Source organism: Nannospalax galili, unplaced genomic scaffold (genome assembly GCF_000622305.1).
Source record: "Nannospalax galili isolate Female #2095 unplaced genomic scaffold, S.galili_v1.0 scaffold311, whole genome shotgun sequence".
Classification (NCBI taxonomy): domain Eukaryota; kingdom Metazoa; phylum Chordata; class Mammalia; order Rodentia; family Spalacidae; genus Nannospalax; species Nannospalax galili.
Window position 1 is genome coordinate 2,114,026 of NW_008330298.1, and position 25,131 is coordinate 2,139,156.

At 34.7% G+C, this 25,131-nt stretch overlaps 1 protein-coding gene across 7 annotated transcripts in view; it reads right to left on the reverse strand.

The window, feature by feature from the left end:
- Positions 1–1,701: 1,701 nt before the first annotated feature.
- Positions 1,702–25,131, reverse strand: part of Klhl13 (kelch like family member 13) — a 223,089-nt gene continuing 199,659 nt past the window's right edge. For all 7 annotated transcript variants that reach the window (XM_029568876.1, XM_008843842.1, XM_008843806.3 and 4 more), the window contains 4 exons: positions 24,929–25,125; positions 13,556–14,351; positions 5,223–5,336; positions 1,702–3,301 (listed from right to left, as the gene is read on the reverse strand). In XM_029568876.1, the coding sequence (XP_029424736.1) occupies positions 2,814–3,301; positions 5,223–5,336; positions 13,556–14,351; positions 24,929–25,125 (1,595 nt within the window). In that variant the 3' untranslated portion in view covers positions 1,702–2,813. The remainder of the gene's footprint in view (positions 3,302–5,222; positions 5,337–13,555; positions 14,352–24,928; positions 25,126–25,131) is intronic.

Genomic DNA, 25,131 nt, shown 5'->3' on the forward strand with positions numbered 1-25,131 from the left:
ATGGTTTTAATCTCCTATAGTAATCTTTAAAAGGAAAAGTTTTCAAGACATAATTTCACTTTTAAGGCAAATACTGATTATCAAGTGCATTTCCAAAAATTATAGAAATAGCCAAAGTAATTTTTTCTTTTATACTCTAGCCGCTTTGTCCAAGAAGGAAATATATGAGCCTTTCGAGATTTTATGGATTCTGCAAGTCCTTTCTCAAGGACACCAAGAACCTGTGAAAGATATATGCAAAAAATGCTTATAAGGCTAAACAATGACCAGGTATTTTTTTCATAATGAAAAATAGTTAATTGAGTGTGAAGGAAATATGTAATAATTTACCAGCTGTTAGAACTTTTTAATAATAGCTCTTAAAGTATGAAATTAATTGCTTCTAAATAACATATGGAATGGATACAGAAAAAGTAAGTTGTCAAACAGAACTACATATGTTTTGTATTATTCCCTGCAGAAGACAGCTACAGATCACCAACCCCACTTCCTCTTCTTTCTGCACAACATGGTTGCTATTTCCCCATTCCCTTTCTTTGTACATAGCCACAGGACTGCTGGCCAGTAGAATGTGGCTAGAAGTGATGCATGCCTCTTTTGGACATGACCACTGTAGCACTCACATCTGTAATGCTCCATTTATCTTCTGCTGACAGAATAGAGGGCTCTGTGGAAGAACAGGGGCAGCACCAGGATGGAAAGAAGCTTTGCTTCTTGGAATAGAGCTGTCTGCCAAGAATATCCTCTTCAGATTCTTTCAGGATCATTAGCTGGTCTTTTGCATGTGTCCATTTTCAAGCAGGTACTAGCTCCATACAAATGCTGCTAAGCATGCTTTGTCCATGTGTAGAAGACTGAAATCACCAGAGCAGTTACTCTAACTTAGGAACAATCTTGCCTAAAGGTGGGTCTTTCAAATTCATGCTAGGTTTTCCTAACATTTAAAAATACACTCATGGGAAGTACTTCCTTACTATATTTAACTCAAAACAGAGGTGATGATATGATGCTGCCAATGTATTCCACTGGTGAAGAAATGTGATGACTATAGTATTTTGGAATAGCTTTAAAGTTTGGATTCAGATTCCATTCAAACACTTGCAAATAAAATAGAAAAGATGACAACATGGTCCTAACATAATTCCCAAACGATTGCTTACAAAACCATTTTTTTTCTTTAGATCCTAGGTTAAGAACAAATATTGGAGGTCACTTTTTACACAATTCCTCCTCAGTAGACAAGATGAATTTTCTTGAGTGTCAGGAAAATTGATCTCAGAAATACAATGGCCCTTAGTCATGTGCCTGTGCTTCCATCAACTTCAAATGCTGAAGCAGGAAGACAGCTTGAGCTCCGAAGTTTAGGGCCCACAGGGTCAATATAATAATAAAGCCTTCTCCAGGAAGAAGGGAAGGGAGGGGAGGGGAGGGAAAAGAAGAAGGAAGGGAGGGGAGGACATGTAACTGCTTTTATAGTTTATTCATGCCTGGCAGCACTTATGTGGGACTGCATAAAAGTCAAGTAAGCACCTTTCACAGACTCATTCCTCAAAGGCAAATGAGGTCAGGATTGGCCCAAGTCTTTCTTCTTTGAATAAAGTCACACACACACACTGTCATCCAACCTACTCAGTGCTTTACTTTCACCTCAGTCTTGTCTCCCAAAAGATATTTAATAAAAGGAAATCAAATCAGAGAAAATGACATTAAATGATTTTAATTGAACAAAACAAGGATAAAACATGGAATTCATTGAGCAAATGCAGCTTTCCAGGTGAAGCTGCTATACTTTGTGCTAAAGAACCTTACGAACTGAGAGTACGCAGAATACATATACTATGTAAGTTACCTCAACAGCAAAGGAGAAAGAAGAGAATATAGTTCCTGAAGATAAAATTTGGTCAAAGTGACAAATTTAGTTGCTCAAAATTTCTAGCCCTTATCCACCTAAATTAAGTATAGTTCTACATATGCACATTTGGTATGTGTATACTGAATTCCCACTGTAATGGAAGCTGCTTTTTAGAAGAATTTTTAAATTTCACATTTATTTGACATGATATTCCATTTTTAAAAATTTGTGTTTGATATAAGTGTTTGTATGTGTGTGTGTGTGTGTGTGTGTGTGTGTGTATTTATACACACTTAAAAAAACCCCAAACCTTTTCTTATAAGCACATGGGGTCATGCTTTTTTTTCAATCTAATGTTGGTGAATTTCAGATATTTCTCCTGTGTGTCTAAGAAACTTTATGTGTTCTCAATGCACCCACACAGTCAGGTGGGTTGACAGACACGTCAAAAATACTTTATGAAAAGAGGGAGGTAGCTCATGCGAGTTGGCAACTTTTTGTGTATTGTTTCCTGTTGGAGCAGGCTGCCTCCCTTTGACACCTTACAATCAAAGATGAAAGGAAAACTTTTTTTTTACTTTGAAGCCTAGTGAGCACAGTTGTACATTTACTATAATCCACCTTCAACTTGGCTTATAATGTAAGATGACAAGTACCTCACACCCAGTACACAGCATTAAAGGAGTACTGAAGAAACATTTCATAGACGACAATACCTTTTTTTCATGTGTTAAACATCAGCTTCTATGGGATATATTTCCAGGATGGTTTTGTTATCACTTTATAGACATTCTAGGCCAAACAAACAGCACAAGAAGTTACACCAATGTCGATTTTTTCCAATATCTGCATCAATTACTGGAAGCTAATTCTAACATATATACTACTTAAGGGGAGAAAAGAAGATAATTATGACACATCTCAAAGATAGGAATACAGCATCTTAGTTGTAAGGATGATCTTAAGGTGCAGAAAGAGGGGACTCTCTAGAAGGTGATGGTGTGGTTTCTTCGGGTGGAAAAACTGTAAGTGTGCAAGCTCGAATGCCACCAAGAGATTCTGGGAGATCAAAGACCTTATGCCATTCATCTTTATCTGGATCATACTTCTGCACTATCTCTACCATACAACGATTATTCCAAGAATATCCACCAACCACATAGATCTTATTTTCAAAGACAGCGACCCCAACATCACTCTGCCCTCTTAACATGGCAGCAATTGGGGTCCACTGGTCAAGGATAGGTGAATAGTATTCACAGCTGAGGACATCATCATAATCACTGGTTCCTCGGAAATGGTTGCCACCAATGACATAGAGCCTCTCTCCAACTGTACACATGCAGTGAAGGCCTCGGACAGTGGTCATTGGTGCCTTCTGGATCCATTTGTCAGTATCAGGGTCAAAGCACATGAGTTCCTTTTGGAACGTGTCATGGGTAATTCCCCCTAGAGAATGAAAATAAATAGGCATGAGGCAAATAGATCATAAAAATGTAAAGGTAAGGTGTTCTTTCATAATATTGTAAATGTTAATACTCTATAAATATTCTCTCTCTAAATAGAAAATAACATTTTCATCTTCCAACACAATGAAAAAGGTTTACATTACTTCTATGACTTTCTCAAATGGAGACTCATGGTACTTAAGAGGCTTCAATGAATGGAAATATATTTTGGGCACTATTTGAGTTGTCAGCAGCAAATTCCAACTACAAAGCATCAGTCTGTCTTGACTTTTCTGGGGGTAGCCTATGCATGCTAAGCACCAGGCTAGAATACTTTAAATTTCAGGTACCCACTTATTCCTTTGCCAAATTAGAATGCCCATGCTGGTAGCACATTAACATTATGAATATGAATGAGGCATTTATCAAAAAGTGTTGAAAGTCTCATGTCAATAGTGTACAAGTCAGGAAGACTATGAAGAATTGTGGGTTTTATAGAGTTTCTGGTGAAGATATCATCATTTACTATCAACTTTTTTAAACTAAAGAATTAGAATGCTAAACATACATGGAATTTTATATATGTAACAGTTTCTTGTTGATGTATTAGGTCTGTATCACCTACAAATTTCATATGACTAGATCACATATAATCCAGCCTATATAATTAAAGTATCAAATTCTATCTTCACCAGAAAAGGGAACCATCTAAGCTCATCTGTAGCTGTGTCATTTAAAGATCTATATTATCAAGTGGCCAGATGGCAAGCACCGAAGTATATTTTTTCCTCGGAAAGTAAAGCAGTGTTTTGCTTAGAAAACCAGCTTGGTTCCTGTACCATCGATGGAGAAGATCATTTTTGCAATACATACAAGTTATGCCAAAGCCCCACTAAGATGATTCAAATAAGTGTCATTTTCCCCCAGAGGACTAGGAGCTCTAGTTAATGGTGGAGAAGTTACATACATAAATCCAGTGATATGAATCATTGACTAGTAAAAGAAATGATTTCATTGATGGCTCTTTTAAAATAAAATGCCCTATAGTTGCTTATGAATTTAATGCCAGAAACCTGCCAATCACATGCTACAGGCCTCTCATGATCCTTCTTGATTACAGCTTTCATAAGGAAGCGCTTGGAGAATCAGATCATAAACATCAACTTAACACCTTTGTTCTCTAATAATGTAATTCCTGGCCTGGTCCTGGTAGGCCTTCAAATGGGGGAAAAACTGTCAGAGCAGACTGCACTAAGGTAAAATGATGAAAAGGAAAAAAAAGGTGCCTAAATGTCAGTACGAGATGTGATCATTACGTTAAGACTTCATTCTGATTTCTCCAAGGGGGCAATTAGAGTACCAACCATTTGAGAAAGAAAGTTGCTACTGGGATACTGAATAAACTGGAGCCATTTCAGAATTCTTTATAAAAAAAATTCTGTATGTAATGTCACCATAGTAGAACCCCATTGTAATGCTAAAGGATATATATATATGTATATATATTAGGTTATACTAAAGTAGAGTGATTATGCATTATGCATGTTTCATACCCTATGTTATATAATGAAATATTTCTTTATATAGCTTATCCAAATTTTAAGCAAAACAATTTAGTACTACATATGAATGGAGAATGTGAATGGGGTTTAACAGAATACAGGGTATTGGGGCTGAAGTTTCTAAATGCTTTTCAATTACTTGTAAGGTATAGCTGAATTGGTATGGTGCTAAATTATAAGCTGATAGAATATTCAAAGCATTTACATGCAAATATATATACAAAATTCCTTCTAAATCAACACAAATTATATTTTGATCATTATTTTCAAGAATTGTTGCTATTACGACCATTATATAGAAATATCATATAGTGAAAAGCATATATTTCATTGTATTGTGTTCATAGGCTAATGGCCTACCTGAAATATACATCACTCCTCCATACACAGTTCCAGCATGGCCATAGTGAGGCTCATTCATTTTGGCAACATAGGTCCACTCATTTGTTCGTGGATTGTAACATTCCACAGTAGCTATTAAGAAAAAGAGCATAAATGATTTTTAAACTGAGATTTATCAATTAATCATTTTCTTTTTCAGCAGAGTAATAATATCCTGATCTCAGAAATATATATGTATATGAGAGAGATCTTAGAGTCATTCTTACTGTAATTTTTGATACTATATTAATAAGAACCATTTACAGATGTTATATTAGACTAGGTGATGAAAAAATCTAACACACTGTATGACTGTGAAAAAAAAATCACTCAGGAATCTTTTCCTCTGTTGTCTTGTTATATCTTTGTAATTTGACATTTCTCAAAATTCTTAGCTCTAAAAATATAGGAAAAGATGAAATATCACAAAGAAGGAATAACATGTCAACTCTGGGTACCTATTTTGACATACTGTGCAGGAGCAAACATTAATATATGTGAAACCCATTTTTAGGTTGAAAATGAAAGTATATACACTGGTTGCTTCATTTTCTAAAGCTTATTGCTATTCTTCATACCCAAAGTACAAGATAGACACAGGCATTAACGTTTGTACATGTAGACTTTAAAGCCAATATTTCATATGTAGCTACTACAATTACAACCAATACTACTCTTACAGATGACTGGTAACAAAATATTAAGTTCTTTATTAAGAGTACTTCATCTCAGTAATAAATTAATCATCTTCAACATAAAATATTTTGGACAAGTGACCTCAACTTACTTAAATTTCAACCAATCTGTTGTAATCTCAAGAGCAGAACAATGAAAGCTCACTCAGATAGAAAATATATTCCTTTTTATCAGGAAAGAAATAGTGCTGTTATGAGGACTGGCCAAAGGCACCAATTCTAGATGGACTAGAAAAGTTCAGATAATTTATTGCAGATACTGTAAAAGCTAATCCAATTTCTTGATTCCCTCAACCCCACTTTTTCTTTTCTTTTGTCTTTTCTGGTTTAAATAACAAAATCCCAACACTGTACAGGAAGTACAGCACAAATTCCAAAGAAAATCTGCTTTAGCAGGATCCCTTAAAGCCTTGGTCTACCTTTTGATATAGTTTTAGCCAATGACACAAAGCTGAAGTCTATTGAGTAGGGTTATTAGATCAAGCCACAGGATAAGGTTGAGCTACTTCAAGCCAATGGCATCCTAGCTGAAGAATACGTCATTGAGTGAGATTCCCTACTTCCTAACTACAGGCTAACATGGGTGGATAGAATGAGGAAATTCTTATGCTCTATATACAAATGTTATTTCTTCAATCAATTCACTTATGGAAAGTACATTTTCCCCCTTCACACTCATATGTCACCACTTCTCACATCCCTCTAGTGATTTCATTTTCCCCTTACTTTAGGTTTAAATTTTCATTTTTATTTCAAAGACTTTTACTATTGTCATTTTGACCTACTGTCTTACTCTCTTTTTCATTGCTTTACCCCACCCAGATCCTTACCAGGTCCATTTCTTCTAAACTCTTCTACCAAACGCTGAGATCCTACAATATCTTGGTTCATAATAAGGGGACTACTTCCACAATTAATGAAAAGTTAAACTGATACATGCCCCAATGTTCTATTTTTACTATTCCAAGGCACTGATATCTTTAAAAAATTAACTGATACATAATAATGACATATATTTAATATGATATTCTGATACATGTATACATGTGATGATCAAATCAGTGTAAACAGTCTTTCATCTCAAGCACCTATTTTCTTTTTTGTTGTGATGCCTTTTTAAATACTTCTTTCTATTTTCCTTTAGTATGACTATCATCTGACAAGCAAAGCATATTTGGCGTACATTATTCTCTCTCTCTCTCTTGCTCTCTCTCTCTCTTTCTCTCTCTCTCTCTCTCTCTCTCTCACACACACACACACACACAAGAGACTTGGCATATTGAGTGGTATATGATGTCAGAAAAGTAATTAATGGGAAAATTCTCTATCATAAAGTATCTAATCTCATATCCTAAAAGAAAGGGGATTTTTAAAAAAGACTTTCAGAGATTTATTTTTCTATCTAGTTCAAGCCAAAGAGAAGTCCGACTATTTATATGTTTCTCTTAATGTAAGACTATTCTTGAACTTTGCCATTTCTCCATTGCAATTGTCCTTTCCTATATCTAATTCCACCTGTCTTGATATAATTTCCATTAGTTTCTCATTCTTTTATGGTGGAGTTAGAAATTGGATAGCTAATCACTATGGTTGTTAATATTCTCCTGTATAAAGAGATAATGCTGTTCCTCTGTCAGTGAGTTAATTGCATTTCTCCTTATAAGAATCCATCCAGATTTTCTCATGCAGGAGAACCTCAGTTCAAGATGGATATTCACTAGAATAAGTATAGAATAGCTCATTATCCCTAAACTTTCTTATAACTAAGTAATTAATCTCCTTTACATTTTCAGTCATTTTATCTTTATTGTGAAACTTTAAAGTTCCTCTGTGCATTTATTAGGATAATCAATAGCATTCATTATGAAAATAGAAGTCATCTAATTAAAAAGAGGATGTGTATGCGTGCATTCTTTCTGCCTTTTACATTTATGCAAGAAGCAGATACAGATTAGTGTTAGTAAGTTTGACATGCAGAACATGCAAAAGATAGGTCAAGGCAAGGAGATTGAGCCCCATAGTAGTGGTTACAACTGGAAGCATTGGGAAAACATAGAGTGGGGTCAGCAAACTTCAGCTACTGACAAATCTAGTCTCCTGCCTGTTTTTCTATGGCTCACGATGTAACAAGATGAATGAGTTTAAATTTTATAGAGTCGGGAAAAAAAAAAGAACCAAATGACTATTTTGTAGCAAAAAAAAAATATATGATATTTACGTTACAGTGGATGTAAAGTTTTACTGGAACATAGTCTCAACTATTTGTTTATGAATTGTCTATAACTGCCTTTGCACTACAAGAGCCTTTGATCACTTGTGACACAGAGTGAATACCCCGAAGAACTGAAAATATACACTCTGGCACTTTACAGAAGTGTCTGATCCCTAATTTAGAGACTCAACTTCAGTGGCCTAAGGCCCTGTTCTGCAAATTAGAGACTCTTCAAGCTAATAATTATACCTAGGTTACTTACTTCATCTATCTCAGGGATCCTTTTTTTCCAAGATGATTCTTTCAACATCAAGAATAAGTCTTAAGAGATGATATGGAACTTACCCTAGAATCCTAGGGTGTTTAGTCATCAACAAAATCTCAGATCCATTAAAAGGTATGAGGAACATTCATTTTTAGTAATTTTACTGTATTTTTGTTTGAAATTTTAACATGCTTTCTCTAAGTTATTTATTTGAAAATTTGACTTAATATATAACCGAAGTGAAAAATATCTGAGCTGTCATAGTCTTCTTCAATATGGAAACCTCAACTGAAGACCAATTTCTTATATGACATAATTTTCAAAGACACCAGAAATAGTGCGATCCTATTAATGTATCCTACTTTTCCATTGTAACCAATATCAAGGAAAACAGAAATTCCAAGAAATTGCATGCCGGCAATAATCCAGGCATACAGATATACTGACAGTCTTTAATTTATGTACTATGGGCTTAGAGTTTCATTAGGCCCATAAACTCCATGAGAGAATTTTAAAAGTCCCAATACAGTAAAATGATCTATCATATCTTATAGGTGTTGGTATTATTTTCTGTTTATAATTATATATGGGCAATGGTTATTGAGTATATGAAGAATGCACAATGTACTGGTACTAATGAACCCATGTAACTGTTAAGAGACTTTTCCATCAATCTTCCTTTCCTGCCATCCTCTGTTCATCACCTTCTCTATTTATATACACATGTGAATCAGTTAAGATGGGAATGCTCATTTGTGATAACAGATGCTATCATGTCTTTAGAGGGGGATTTAAAAAACATCCATTGGGCAGGAGATAAATGAAAATAGTCTCTGACTGGAACATTCAGAAATATAAGCAAGAAGTCTCTTTAGAATTCTTTTAGCTGTTTAGGCAAAACAACAGAGGCAGCAAAACTGCAAAGGGCTACTGACACAAATGCTTTGAATGAAATTTCTTGTTTCTTGGTTTCGTGAAATCATTCTTTTTGGCTTGAAGACTCTCTTGGAGTCAAGACTCTAAATAGGAATACCCTTCAATCCTGTAATTTAAAAACACAATGTATTTTACCTTAAAATATTTATTAAAGAATGTTTTTTGATGGCGATGCTGATTTTAAGGGAAGCAATCATTTCCTATAAGTTTAGGTATTTAGAGATGATAGGAGGTCATTTAAAATGGGATGGAATATTTAAAATCAGACTAGAATTGCAATTAGAGCAGCCTCACAGTACTGAAGGTTAGTATCGATACTACAATCACACATACATTTGAAAAAAAAATGCAATTTGTGAAATGACATTAAACTTAATCATAGCACCTTAGAGGAATAATACATTTTTAAGTAATTGTCCTTAGGTTAACCTTTATGGATTTTGTTTCTCAAGTCTAAATACAACTACCAAATGGTTAATATGAATTTAGGAATAGCTTTCAAACTCGGTTTCTTTTCATTATCAAAATGAAATACAGAAGACAGTTTTCTTTTTTAAGACAGGGTCTAATGGAGTAATCAAGACTAGCCTTCAACTCTTGATCCTCCTGCCTCAGCTTCTCAAATGTTGGGAATCCAGGCATATGATATTAGGTCCAGTGGAAGACTTACTTTTATTTTATTTTGTTTTTGTTGTTTTGTTTTTCCTTCAGATCATTTTTAATTTATTTAATAACCACATGATTAGAGAAGCATTCCTTTACAGCTTTAACACATTCAATAACAATTTCCAGAGCAAAGATACATCTCTTTCAAAAGTGGCTGTAAATTTTTAGGTTCACAGTTGAATTAATACAGTTATACAATATTGAACTCAGTATAAACCCTGTAAGACACAAAATTGAATGAGTTTTTAACTTTTAAAAAAGATCTCCATTTCATTTCAAAATATACTGTTTCCTACAGAAAGACTCATTTTTAATGCTACTAACACTTAGATGTTTGCACTTTTAATTACAGGTAGGTGTCATGTTGAAAGAAACCTATGCCTATTCCATCTGCCCAGTGCACTAGTTTATTTCTTGAACCTAGCTAAGTACAACATAGGAGAATCATAAAGAGCATGGGACTCCACGGGAAGAAGGAAGCCTGTAGTGTCATGGTTTTATATAATGACTCTCCTTGTCCTAAAGAATGTAACTCTAAGAAGAGTAAGGCTTCTGATTAATATTAAGAACAATACTGAAAACTGAATGGCTGTATATTCACAGCAACGATTCACATTAACAAGCAAGCACTGACTAAGGAAAAGACCTACCCCATTTGAGAATAAACTTTTCAAAATGACCACTGATTTCTAGGTCTGATTATCTATAAATCTTTCAACTCTTGGAGATTATCTTTATGCTAGGTAACTTCCCAATAAACCACAAAATAAGAACTTGTACTTTCTAGATATTTCCAGATATCATAAATTTAAAATAGTGTGTATTAAATACTTTCTTTCAAATGTCTGGTTATATGAGGAATGGTAGGGAAGGGGACAGAGGAGGGATTATGGGAAGAAATAACAAATACTAAAGGCCTTAGAAAACGCCATATGTAAACCTACCATTATAGAAGCTTCTTTATAATGTACATTATATACATTACCCTATTAGACACCATAGGTTAACAAAGTTAAAGCCCAATGACAAGAATGGACTTCTTCTCTAGAAACTGTTGACTAGGGGTTCCATAGAACCCTAGTATTCAAGCAATACTGGCCATTGTCCCTGCTCTTGGTTACCCACTAGAACTTGACAATAAGACCCTATTACTGAAGTCACTGAATATACGGGCTATAGAACAACAAGGAGGACCCAAGCTAGTACTGACTGCAAAGTGTCAGCTCTACTGGCTAGCTTTCATAGTAGCTGGAAGGTTGAATGCTTCCTATCAGAAGAGAAAACTAATCATCAACCTTACCTAACTGTGAATCCTGCATGCTTCGACAACTGGCCTGGCAAGATATGCCCTCTGACGCAATAGTGACATAAATAATATGGGAGTATCCAGCCACTTTCTAACTGGATTTAAGCTCCACTTCAGAAGACTGATCTCATACCTGACATTGCTATTGTGTGTAGGATCACCTGGCTAGACAGGACACAGGACATAGGTGAAAGACTAATACAATTATTTTTCTAAATAGATATAGTATTAAAGTGAATCCTAATGACTTATGGTTATACTCATAGATTAACGCATCTCAACTCTCATCAGTGAACTTTCCTTTTACAGTAGATGGCAATTAACACAGAAAACCACAACTGACCAACATGCAGAGAACAAGAGACTACAGAGTGTTTATCCCTGACAGTTATATGAAAATTCTGACTCCCAAAGCTCTGGAACCATTATAGAAGAGGATGCAGAATGATTGTAAGAGTCAGAGGTGGATGATGACAGGGAAACAGTTTTCCAGACAGCTGGTCAGTTACTCATATAACTCACAGCAATTGTGACAGCATACACATGTCACACATATTCTCATATCAGACAAAATCCAAGCATTGATGTGGGTAAATAAAAATCTCCAATCCTACTACAGGAACTATAGGCAAGCAATGGCTGCTGGGAGGGGAAGATTTAGTCTCTTTTAAGGTTGTAACTCTAGGTACGTTAATGAGGTTCCAATGGATGGTCTCACTGAAGGGCAATTTGACTCTCTCTCTCTCTCTCTCTCTCTCTCTCTCTCTCTCTCTCTCAAATATATACACACACACGTGTGTGTGTTATATATATATATGGAAAGCCTCAAAAATTCAATAGAAAGTGGGAAAAGTTTTAATAAAACATATGCGAAAACCCTAAGCAGTTATGATTATGCCACATAGACACCCAAATCTACAAAGCTTGGTCTTAGAAAAATAATCATAACTCCAAAGAGGAAAAAAAATAGACATAAATGATCAGTAACATTAAGGTCATGCCACTAAGAGAAAGGACTCTATAAATAGGAAAAAAACAAAAGATGAGGGTAGTTCTGTTCGCCAATAAATAGCTCAGTCTAAAACCATGAAAATCTCTTTTTATTTCTTAGAATCCTGGGGAAAAAAGATTCTGCAAAGTATTCTATATTTACTCAAAGCCACAACACAATATATTGAACTTCCAAGCAATATGAAGCTTTGACTGTTGGTTACCTCAAGGACTCTATTTATAATAGAATAAAAGGACTAAAAAAGGACTGTGATGGGGTTACAGCTCAGCAGTACTGTGCTTGCGTACCATGCACCATGCTCTGAGCTTGATGAACTACAGAAACAACCAAAAACCCAACCTAACAACCTTCAACCAACAAGGATTGTTTCTAGACACTTTGCAAATAAAAAATGCATTGTTATCAATTTGAAAAGATCAAAAATATTAGTGATGATAAAAAAGTAGTATCCCTTTTATTCATATTTTAAAAGTTATATTATCTACACTTAATCTAAAATAAGAAAAAATACCTTATGAGGTTAATTTATATAGTGAAAATATTTCTTTTAAAATATATTTGTGACCAGAGTTAAATTAGGAAGATAAGAGAAGTGTCCATCTGATGCTTATTAAATCAGTTTACAATGATAAGAACTGTCTGATATGTCAGTAAGGCAGAATACTTTTTCAAAGTAAGTTACAGATCTTAATATTCATGGTTAATCAACTTTGGATAATGATGAATGAACTTTGTACATTTAACCTATAAAGAATATTATGTTACTATGTGACTTCTACTGGGCACCAAATTCTAGAAATGGAGAAATAAGTCAGGCCTTTGTAAAGGAGGATTTGAAACTGGTAAGAAAAATAGTTTGTGGGATTTTAAGACTGGAAAATGAAGAATTATGCTAAACTTCTCTCAAGAGTCTATTAGAATTTTAATTAGTTGAATATACTTTCCAGTTGAGTTTTCAATATGAAAACTACGTATGTTGTACACATGAAATATGCTGCAATACATCTATTTATTAGATGTAATTGGAACTCTGGCCAATAATATCTCCTGAAATAAGACATACGGATTGCCTTAGATATTTTCTCAAAAAATAGTTTACAAATGAAACCCTAGATATGTTTGTCTTTAAATTTATAGAGCTATTTATTTTATGACTTAAAACAAATTTCTATATAAAGAAAAGAATTTTCTCGATGTACAATATAAAGGCACACACTTACGCAATTCTCCAGCTGCATTTCGCCCACCAACTGCATACAGATATCCTTTGAGGGCACTTAAGTGGAAGAAGGTGCGCTTTTCATTTAAAGATGCAACTTGCATCCATTTATTATACCGAGGATCAAATCTAAACACCGTATCGACTGCTGTTTTTCCTTTTGTGTCATAATTACTCTGTCCACCAACGACATAGAGGAAATTTCCAATGACAGCAATGCCATGCTGGTATCTTGGGGCATCCATGGGGGCTAGGGATTTCCACTCATGGGCCTTTTCATCATACATGCGCAATTCCTTACTGACAACCAGCTGCTGTCTCAGGACTCCTCCCAGTGTAACCAAATGAGTGGTGTCAGACCGAATGGCAGTCCTGTCTGACTGCATAACTGGCTGCATATATGGCATCATTTGGTAATTGCTGGCTTCCAAAAGCAAATTGACACAAGTATTGTCAGTTCTCATGAAATCCACTGTTTGCACGTAATTAATGAGCTCCTGTGGTGTCATCAGTGGGAATCGTATGTTCTTCATTAATTTTGCAGCAAAATCCATTCGAGGTTCTTCCAGGCGAAGCCAGCGACAGGTAGCCTTGAAGAGCTCAAGTTCAGTACAATGCTTAAGGCTATTACTGGAAAGCACAAAGGCAAGACGCTCAAAAGGGAGTTTCAAGAACTCCCCAGTGCTCAGCAATGCAGGAAAATTCTTTAAGACGAAAGTGTTAACGTATTTATCCACTTCTGTGAGATTGTAGGTGTTGGCAATCCGCCCAACTTCAACACAATTGTCTAAAGTAACCTAGAAAGTCAATATGAAAATTAAAACATGGCTACTTTCTGCACATCTAAATTTTAACCACACAAATTCCTATTTCAGGAAAAGAGTGCTTTTGAAGGTCCATATGGATAAAAATAATGATTCTTATCTAAGTGTTTAAATGATCTAAAGAGAATATACAAACAACCGTTACTCAATTCAGCCAAAAGTTTACTAAAAAGAAAAAGATTACTTAACAGGATGGAAGTTAACCTAAGAAACAGTGTTTGAATTGACTATGGCCAAAATATTTAGCTTTTCTAAACAACAACAACAAAAATGCATTTTACCCCCAATACTGACGAAATTATTACTAGATGGAAATTTTTAGAAAAATAGAGGGTTTTAAAAATTATAGTCAAGTCAATCAATTTCTTACTCCTGATTTCTGGAAAGTACTGCACAATTATCAGGTCACAAAACAGAACATCTCTAATATCCAATTCTTTGATTTCCCTTTCATGTAGAGGCATCATTTGCTACTGCCTTTCCTATTGATTCTTGATTCTTTTAAAAGTTATTCTTCACAATGAAAATAATTTAATAGCACAGCTATTCCAAGGACAAAATTATTTTCCACATATTCATCCAGAAATATGAGACTTTGTTGAGGGAAGAAGGGATACTCCTATATCAAATGATTCATGCAGATGAGTTTGGGGTATCTAGGCTAGTATCTTGGCAGTGTAACCTCCTTTAACCATTCTCTTACTACCAACAAGCACTGGCAGGAGTTAAAATGAGCCCAGAATGATGTTCCCAGTACGGACTAATATATCACAATGTGGAAAAGAAGAGGCCCCTCTTCAGAAGGGCCTCTTTTCAATTTTCTAATAAGTCACTGGCCAAAAGGAAAATAATCTCAGCAAATATAATACAAGAAATAAACAGATGTTTGCATGTGTGTATGTAACACTGAGACAGGTCATAGGTAAAAGGTTCAAATATATTGCTGCATTTCTTTTTTAAAAATATTTTTATTGATTAAAAAATTTCATACAATGTATTTTGTTCATAATCAGACCTCCCCCAACTTCATGTCCTCTATTATTTTTTTGTCTTTTTTCTAAAGGCCTACTGGGTCTAATCTATGTTTCCCCAGTCCTCTTGAGTCTGGGTCTAGCCTTTGGAGTCTGGTCAAACATCTCAGATTATATGCTCTATCTGATACAAAAAGTCATCAAAGTATTGTTCATCCCATTACATCTGTTAACAGATTGTTAGAGGGCTAAGAGAATACTGTATAATCCTCCTATTGATGCTTCATTAAAAGATGAAATGAAGGGCTGGAGATCTAGTTCAGTTGTAGACTCCTTTGGCTGGCATGCTCGAGGCCATGGGTTCCATCCCCAGTACTGAAAAAAAGCTAAAAGCATTAAATAACAAACCAGTTAGATATTATAGCACTGAAAGCTCTAAGGTAAGCAGACATTTTCACATATGTATTGCTCAAGAAGAATTTGTACTTTTTCACGTTATTTGTTCTATTTTGTTTTAATAGCTTGTCTTTAGAAAGTAAAATTTTGTTCTCACACAATTTCATACATGACCACAATGCAAACTGACCACTCTCATCCTCACCCTTTCCCATCTTCCTGCCACCCCATCCATTCCTACTTCATTCCCATAAATCTCTCCTTCACCTTTATGTCCATTTGTTTTGTCTTGTGACTCATGCAAGCATTGGTTTCAAGCTATCCATTGGAGCCCAGTGGACTCAGCAGTAGGTACACAACTGGAGACAGGGTATCCTCATAAGAAAGTGATTTATGAAAATCACCAAAGTGTCTTCTTATTTATCTATTTATTTTATTTATCTATATATTTAAGATACCTAAAGCATAACTAACACAAAACTAGGAAAATAAACTATGGTCCTTTAGAAATGCATAGCTGCACAATATACCAATATCTTTGATTCATAATATGGGTAACAAAATTTTATTTTAATCCTAATTTTTTAAAAAGTGGTAGATTGTTGGTATGTCATAAAAATCTTAAGTTGTAGTAAGCGGAATTAGGGTCAATATCAAATTACCCAAATAACATTAGATGGAAGGGATTCATGTTCAATGTAATGTATCTGCTTCCCAACACAAGTAAGAAAGTCTCTTCCCAGAGAGAAGGTAATTTGTGCTTTTTGAAATGATGAAAATTTTCATCAGTATTGATATAACTACCAAGAATGGATATTTAAATTAAAATGATAAAACAAGACTACTAGTTGTTAGTCACCAAATTAAATCTAAATTTATAGCATGTGATGGGGCATGGTCACGTATGTCTATGATCTCAGTCAGCACTTAGGAAGCAGATGTAGGTGAAACACACACTCAAGTCCAGTCTGAGTTACAAAGTGAACCTCCAGGGACTGGAGAGATGGCTCAGTGATTAAGAGCACTGACTGCTCTTGCAGAGGACCCGTGTTCCAGTTCCAGCACTCACATGGCGGCTACGAACTGTCCTTAACTCCAGTTCCAGGGGAATCTGAAGCCCTCTTCTGACCTCCGCAGCATTGCACAACACGGGTGCACTCACATACATGCAGGCAATACACTCATACACATAAAATAAAAATAATAAAATATTTTTTAAAGTGAACCTCAATCTTCCCCTAAACAAAAACTAAATGAATAAATGTGAATGGCATGTAACTAGATAGAGCAACAATAAAAATTAAAATCCAAATGATGTAAATGGGAAATGAAATTAGACATGTTGCATGCCTTTTATCCTAGCACATGGCAGGACTGCCATGAGGTTGAGACCTTGTCTCCAAAAACAAACAAGAAACAGAAACAGAACATTTCAGTCCTTTCCTTCCCTCTCCACCTTTCAAATGTATCTGATCAGAAAAGGCACTGCTAAAATAACAGGAAAAAAAAATAAACCTATCTTTTGTTTAGGGACATTTGGAGACTACTTCTACATATCAGTACACCCATATACATAGGTGCACAGGACTGGAAAAGACTTTGACAGAACACCTAATCAATACGATAGCTTCCTACTTTTAAAAAAATGCTTGAGAATTTTTACAACTTTCTGAATTCTCATCTTCCTTATAGAAAGACTATGTTCTATAGATTCTATACAACAGGTACCACACTGTGGGGGAACACCAAAGGTAAGATCTAGTAAAATCAGTATCATAAATATTCAAGATGCAATAACAGATTAATAAAAATGGAATGCCTATTAAGACAAAATTCCTAGAACCTTATTAATTTTAACTAAAACACACAGGAAAATACGCATTAATTTTCATCAAGTATACGTAGAATATAGGGATAAAAGACTCAAAATCTAGGAAAATAGTTAATATAAACAAACTAAAACGATGAGAAAATAGTAAATAATTTGGGCACAATACAGGATTATTTTATAGTTCATTTTAATCCACCTGTCAGTCATAATTCTTAGTAGTACCTCAGATAGCAGATCTCGATAAATATTTCAATTAGATATTTTGGGGGGGTAATTTATCTAATTTCATTTGAAAACCTGGCCAAAAATTCCCAAGACAGTACACATGAAAAGAGAGCTATAAGAGAAGTTAATCCAAATAATACTACTGGTATTTAAACAATGGACTGAGCACCAAAAAAAGAGCAATTCTGGGACCTCATAAAATTAGTTCTTCAAAATTTACTTATTTTTTAACAAATATTATTAGAAAATATTTTATTATAATAAAATAACCTTCAAGTTATCCTAAAAAACATTTTCAACATTATAATTTTGCTACTCATATTCTCATTAACATATTAGTATTTGGTGGGCTGCTGCTGCTGTGGTTCAAAGTATTCCAGATGCACCCACACACCATCATTAATGTGAATTCACAATTCAACGGCAGATCGTATTAGAAATCTTTCATATTATTTTGTTAAAGATCAATATTATTTACAAAAAGATCCTCATACAGACTAAAAAAGATGAATGCCTTCATTTGTACTGTCAAGAGAAAAGCAAAGACTAAATAATCTGAAAACTTTGAAGGATCTCTAAGCATTCAATGTACTAAATTCTTTGTGCTTTCTAGTGTGTTAAAAAACACCGCCTGATATTTGTTGAACTAACTTGGAGACTGGAATCACAGGCAATCAAATAAGCTATTGCAGGAGAAGAAGATGCAAAATGCATTTCTGCCAGGCCTCCTGGCACAGGTGAGAACATCAAGAATGACAGTTAAGGGACAAGTGTATAAGAACAAAGGCATGCTAGAGAATGGAATGGGCTAGGTGTCTGGGACAGTGCCTGAGACTCCACAGTCCTAACGTAATGCAGCCCTAGTGGGGTATGGAGGCCTATGTCTTTAATCCCAGCATGAGTGAGACAGGTGCAGGTAGATCTCTATGAGTTCAATGTCAGCCTGATCTACACAGTGAGTCCCTGTCTCAAAGCAAACAAACAATAAAAAAAACCAAAATAACAAAATTAAAAAACTATGTGACAAATCAAAGTCAATTTATCCATTCTCTTCACCATATATAAAAGTCATTTTAATTTTATGGATAATTTTACCTATTTTTATGTTTCCATTTTTTTTTATTTTTAACTTCCCAGACTGTGATTTAACTTTTAATTTTATTTATTATTTATTATTTTATTTTATATGTATGAGTGTACTGCCTGCATGCATGTAAGTGCTCCCATGTTGTGTAATGCCCACAGAGGTAAGAAGAGGGCATCAGATCCCCTGGAACTGGAGTTACAGATGGTTTTTAGCCACCAAGTGGGTTCTGGGAACCAAACCTGAATCCCCTGCAAGAGCAACCAGTGCTCTTACCAGAGTCATCTCTCAGGTCCCCAGACTGTGATTTTTATCTGTAGAATTTCAATTAGGTATTTTACATTTTCTGTACAGCACAGGTGAAGTTACACTGGGGCTATATAAGAATAATGAAAAATGATGGAAATTTTCTTGGTGTCTGGGTATGGGAAATGTCCAATGTCAAGGCCTGGGTATCCAGGACCACATGTTAAGTCAAAAACCATACCTGGCCCTCAAGGGACTTAGGAAGTCCATTCTTCAGAATCAGTCTTCCCAAGAGTAGAAACTGAAAATGACAGAAACTTCTCCTGGCCCCAACGTAAGTCCAACACAGAGGTAAAGCCACTGCTACGCACAGCCTTGGACCTCGGGGGACGGGACTATGGGGAGTGTAGTCATGCAGAAAAGGTTGAAACTGATGCACAACATTGGCAAATCCTCCATTCTCCACTCTGTGACACCATCAGCCTACAACCAAAGGAAGGTGTAACCATGGCTCATAATAGGGGACCACAGCCCCAGATCACATGGGGAGAATACAACTCCAGACACATGGGAGGGAACCACAGTTTCAGCTCACAGGAAGGGACCACAGCACCAGATTCACAGGAGGGGACCACAGCTCCAGATCATAATTTTGCCTATTTATTTATACCCCTAATTGTTAGTATTTTGTGTTTATTCCATAGTTCTCTTTCCCATGACTACCAACAAAATAATATAGCAAGAGAAAAAAATCTCAGTTTCTATAAATTATAATGCTAATTATCACTCTAAGAGAAAAAGCAATCACTGTAAAGGATGATGAGGTTAGGTGGAAGGTTGTTTTTTTGTTTACTGAGCCTCATGTTTTTACACAAAAGTGAAATTTTTATCCCAACTAAGATGAAGGTGACTTTACTCTGATGTCTAAAGCTATCACTCAAAACTACTATAAAAATGTTTCCTGGACCATATGTGCTAATTCACATTTTAATTGCCACATTCTTCATCCACACAAATGATGAAGAATGGGATAGAACAGAGTCGTATTTTTAAAAAAAATGTTTCTCACTATAGGCTTTTAGAAAATGCCATAAAGAAACCTGCCACTACAAAAGCTTCTTAAAGTGCATGCCTATACAATATGAAAAGAGATCAAAAGGAGTTATAACAGGGGAACATTGCCCCAACTAGACACGAGTGACTTCCAAAGTAAAAGCCCAATGCAAGAAATGGAGTCCCTCTTTTGAAGCCATTGACAAGGGGTACCATAGACCCTCAAACAATATTGGACACTGCCAAGAATCTTGGTTACCCAACAGAATGTCTAGCTTTCAGAGTGCTAGAAGGTCCTCTGCAAGCTACCTGAAGAGACAATTTAGAGTGAACCTTATCCAGCTATGAATCCTGAGAGTTACAACAGCAATTGACCTGGCAAGATATGCCCACTGGTGCAACAATGGCACAAACATTATGGGAATAACAAACCACTTTCTAATTGGATCTAATTCATAAGATGGATCTCAAACTTCACATTGATATCAGACCTAGAACCTGTGGCTAGACAGGCCACAGGCTATAGGTTAGATCCTAACACCAGTTTTCTACTAAGTAGATATAGCATTACTCATTCCTAATGACTTGTTATACCCATAGATTAATACATCTCTCAACTCTCACCAGAAAACCTCCCTTATATAGTAGATGTTGATTAACACAGAAATTCACAATGGGTCAATGTGCAGATAATATACTGAAGAATGCTTATCCATGAATGGGACACCTATATCAAACTTCTGCTCCTTAAGGCTCAGGGATCATTGTGGAAAGGAGTGGAAATACTGTAAGAGATATAAGTGGTAGGTGACCACAAGGAAACAGTTTTCCAGGCATATGGTCAATTACTCATATGAACTCACAGCAGTGGTGACAGCATGCACAAGTTCCATGTAAGCTCAAGTCAAACAGTATCCCAGCATAGATGTGGGGAAGTAGGTAAGAAACCAAAGCCCTACTTGAGAAACCAATGGCTTCTGGGAAAGAAAGAATAGGTCTCTTTTAAGTGTGTGTCTCTTGGCAGTTTAAAGAGGTTCCACTGGATGGACCCACACTAAAGGGCATTTGGGAATGCAAATTTATAGGCATATATATATATATATATGCATATATGCTTAATAGAGTACATGAAATTGGGTGAGTGGGTGGAGGTAGTAAAGGGAGTTCCTATAGGGAAGCAAATCTAAATATGTTCAAAATATATTGTATAAAATTCACAAAAATTCAATTAAAAAGGAAAAATAAAACAAACACCAACAACAACCAAAAATCTCAATGTTTCTGTTTGGAAGCTCCAACTTAATTAGTACTTCAGTTATATGAGCTATAAACTCAATATATCATTAAAAACACAAAGCCTATTCCCTCCAAAACATTTGGTTTCAGCATATAGTTTTAAGCACCTAAGATTACCTTATTTAAAAATCACCCATAATCAGTTAGCACAGGGGATGACTAAAAAAAAAAATCATCATTTGTGAAATAGTCATAGTATCTTGAAACTTGAAGTTCTTAGTAGAATAGGCCCCCAGGGCTACTGATTCTCCTATTTAACTTGATTTCTGAGAAGCAAAGAATCACCCAAAGTTGAATACTTGTTTAACTAAGAAACACATCAGACAAAAAGGAACATTGGGGTTCACAAATTTGTGAAGCTAATAATCTACTAAATGTTCTTTAAAACATTTCATAGACAATGAGAATGTGACATATCCTTAGTAAGCAGAATAAAGGGCCAGCAAAGTAGAATGGTACTAAGAAAATGATAAATTTCCTAAAACTTCCTAGGCAAGAAAAGGTACAGCTGAGAGGCATAGGAATAAATTATACCACAGGTAATCTTTGCTAGCAGCAAGCTTCTTTGCTAGAAACGGTTTAGCATGTCTCCTGAGGACATTAGGAACAAAGAACATAATCTTGAAGGCAACAGTAGCCATTGGTGAAAGTGAAGGAATTTCTCAAGAATTCAAAGACATAGTTATAATAAACATTTTAAATAGATTAAAGAAACATTTGAATTACTAGAAATGTAATATAAAATTTCTATCATCCTCTCTTTAAATAAAATTGTTTTAAATAGTTATCCAAAAAATTATTCTATATTTTTCTGACAAAACTACACTAATATTATAAGTATATATACTTAAATACACATACATATATATACAGACATACACACATACACACATATATTTTCATATATATATATATGTGTGTGTATAAAATCATCCAACTATCCAACTTGATCTTCTTCTTTCAGAGAATAGTTCAATTAATGCTTCTTATTGATCACTACTTCCAAAGAAATCTAGAGGAAGAGAAAAGTCTCCAACAAAACAAAAATAGTTCTACAAAATAACAGACTGCACACACCTTATGTTCTGTTCAAAGGAGTATTTTTGCATTGGTGGACTTTATAGAGAACCTTGTGTAAAGTATCAGTGTGTATTTATAAATTTTTACATTTTTTTTGACATGTTCTATAGTTGATAATCTCAAGGTCCTCCATGTAAAATTATTGAGAAAAAAGTCTCAACAGAAAAGAAGTGTAAGTCTTGCTTATATTTTATGAATAAAATGATCAAATACTCATCAAGAAAACTAAAGGAAAACGTTTATAGTTCTTGAGGGTATGGGCTTTGCATGATAGAATTAATAAGAAATTATTGTAGAAACTCAGTAATTGTGGAAAACAGTAACATGACAAATTAAAATACTTCACTTGGACTACTTGGCAGTAATGAGGGTTTAAGTCAATAATATAAAACTGTGCTTTTACAAAAACCTTTAAAATAGCAGTTAATTTACATAAGTGATTTTTTTTGGTCTTTTTGAGACAGTCTCCCCATAGCCCCAGCTGGCCTTGAACTCACAGAGATCTGCCTGCCTCGGCTTCCCAAGTGCTGGGATTAAAGGCATGTGCCACCATGCCCAGCTAAATTTTATAAGTAATTATGACACTCATTCAATCACTCTAAAATGGTAAGAAATATTTTTAGAGCCCTATTATAATAGTTTTATTAAATGATCATTGGTTGACTTATAGGAAGTTATTTTTGAATGTTTTCAGTTTTATACTTTTAGTTTTTATTTATTTTAAATTGACACATTAGTTTCATATATTTATCTGAACAAATGTGATGTTTCAGTATATATGTCATGTAAATATTTGGGTAATTATCATATCTATCACACTAACCACTTATAATTTCTTCATTGTAAGACCATTACGAATACGCTCTTATAGGGACTAGAAAGATAGCTTAGCAGTTAAGAGCACTGGCTGCTCTTCAAGGACCTGGGTTTTGTTTCCAGCACCCACACTATGGTTCACAACCATCTGTAACTTCAGTTCCATGGGATCCAACACTCTCTTCTGGCATCTGTGGGCACCAGGCATACACATATATGCAGGCAAACTCTCACACACATAAAATAAAAATAAATAAATATTTTAAAATATAATACTCTTTTATAGCTATTTTGATTTATACAGAACATTGTCATAGTCACCCAGCTGTGCTCTTACTGAACACTGAAGCATACTCCTATAGAGCTATTTCCTTTTAACAAACCTCTTCCTAAACCTCCCTTGCTCCTACTCTCCCTGGACTCTAGTAATCACTATTTTACTCTTTGCTTATAGGAGATAAGCTTTTCCAGCTTTCACATATGGATGAGAACACGGAGTATTAGTTTTCTTATGCATGGCTTATTTTATGTAACATAAGACACTTGAAGTTTGTCCATGTTACTCAAAATGATAGGAATGCATTCTTTTTTATTATTAAGGTTTAATAATATCCCATTGTGTGTGCAACACATTTTCATCATTCATTCATCTGTTGATAGAGAAGAAGCATCTTATTAATAAAATAATTAGATAAACCTTTTCCTTAAAAAGTGTTTCAAGGAAGATTCCATGGTAGAAAATCATTAAGTTTGAAGAGACTTAAGAACAATTATTTAACAATATTAAAATTAACATGAGTTTAAAAAAATTATAGAAATATATTATCCATCAAAAAATGAATTAGAAAAATGCATAAAATTTCACTATTGCCATAATTTTAAGCATAACAGCAAACTCCGGGACTGTAGAAATCTTTGTATCTCTGTACAAGCCAGACATTTAATGTCATGAAATAAAATTTAAGGCCCTTAACTAAAATAAAACATTATCATCAGGTATTGAGTGATGAAGTGCTTCATTGATTGGTGAGTTAAAAGCTAAAGACTATTCAGTGTGCTATGCTCTAAAGAATCACGACATGACTTTTCAGTTTTTCACTTAACTGCTAGTTCTTAAGAACTAGTTCCCACATCGAAAGAAGAAAAAATTGCCCAGTTCATTTAAACAGAATTCTAGAAAGTTACTAGATTACTTTTTCATAGAATTCTATTAAAGCGTACTGTATAAAATAAGTCAAGTGCTGTATAAATCAATAAAGTGGATAAACCCAAATTAAAGTATATAACATTATCAAATAGGTTAAGGTATATACCTTTATCAAATGTTATTAGTATCCATGTCATTTACCTATATAGAAAGTTTTTGTTAAATGATTCTACTTTGTAAAAATGCACCTGTCTGATTTTCAGTTTTCTTCCAGATCATGTATTACATGACACCTCTTTCTAATGACAAGAGTTTTACATGTCTACACAACTTATTTCATGAGCCCTACTTTAACCTCTACATCAGCATCTACCACAAGAAAAATATGATCTGAAAACATCTTACCCCAGATATGAGAAATACTTTACAGAAGTCTAAAACTGGCAGAATCTGCAGAAAGCTGGCAGCTTCCAGCGTGTCTTGAAGGTTGTCCATGTTAAGAGAAAGCTTTGCAGTATAAATGAAATCAATAATTTTTCTTAGACCCACTTTGCTCACACCATGAAGCTTAATGCACATTAAATCTTGTTCTTTCATGCCACCTTAAA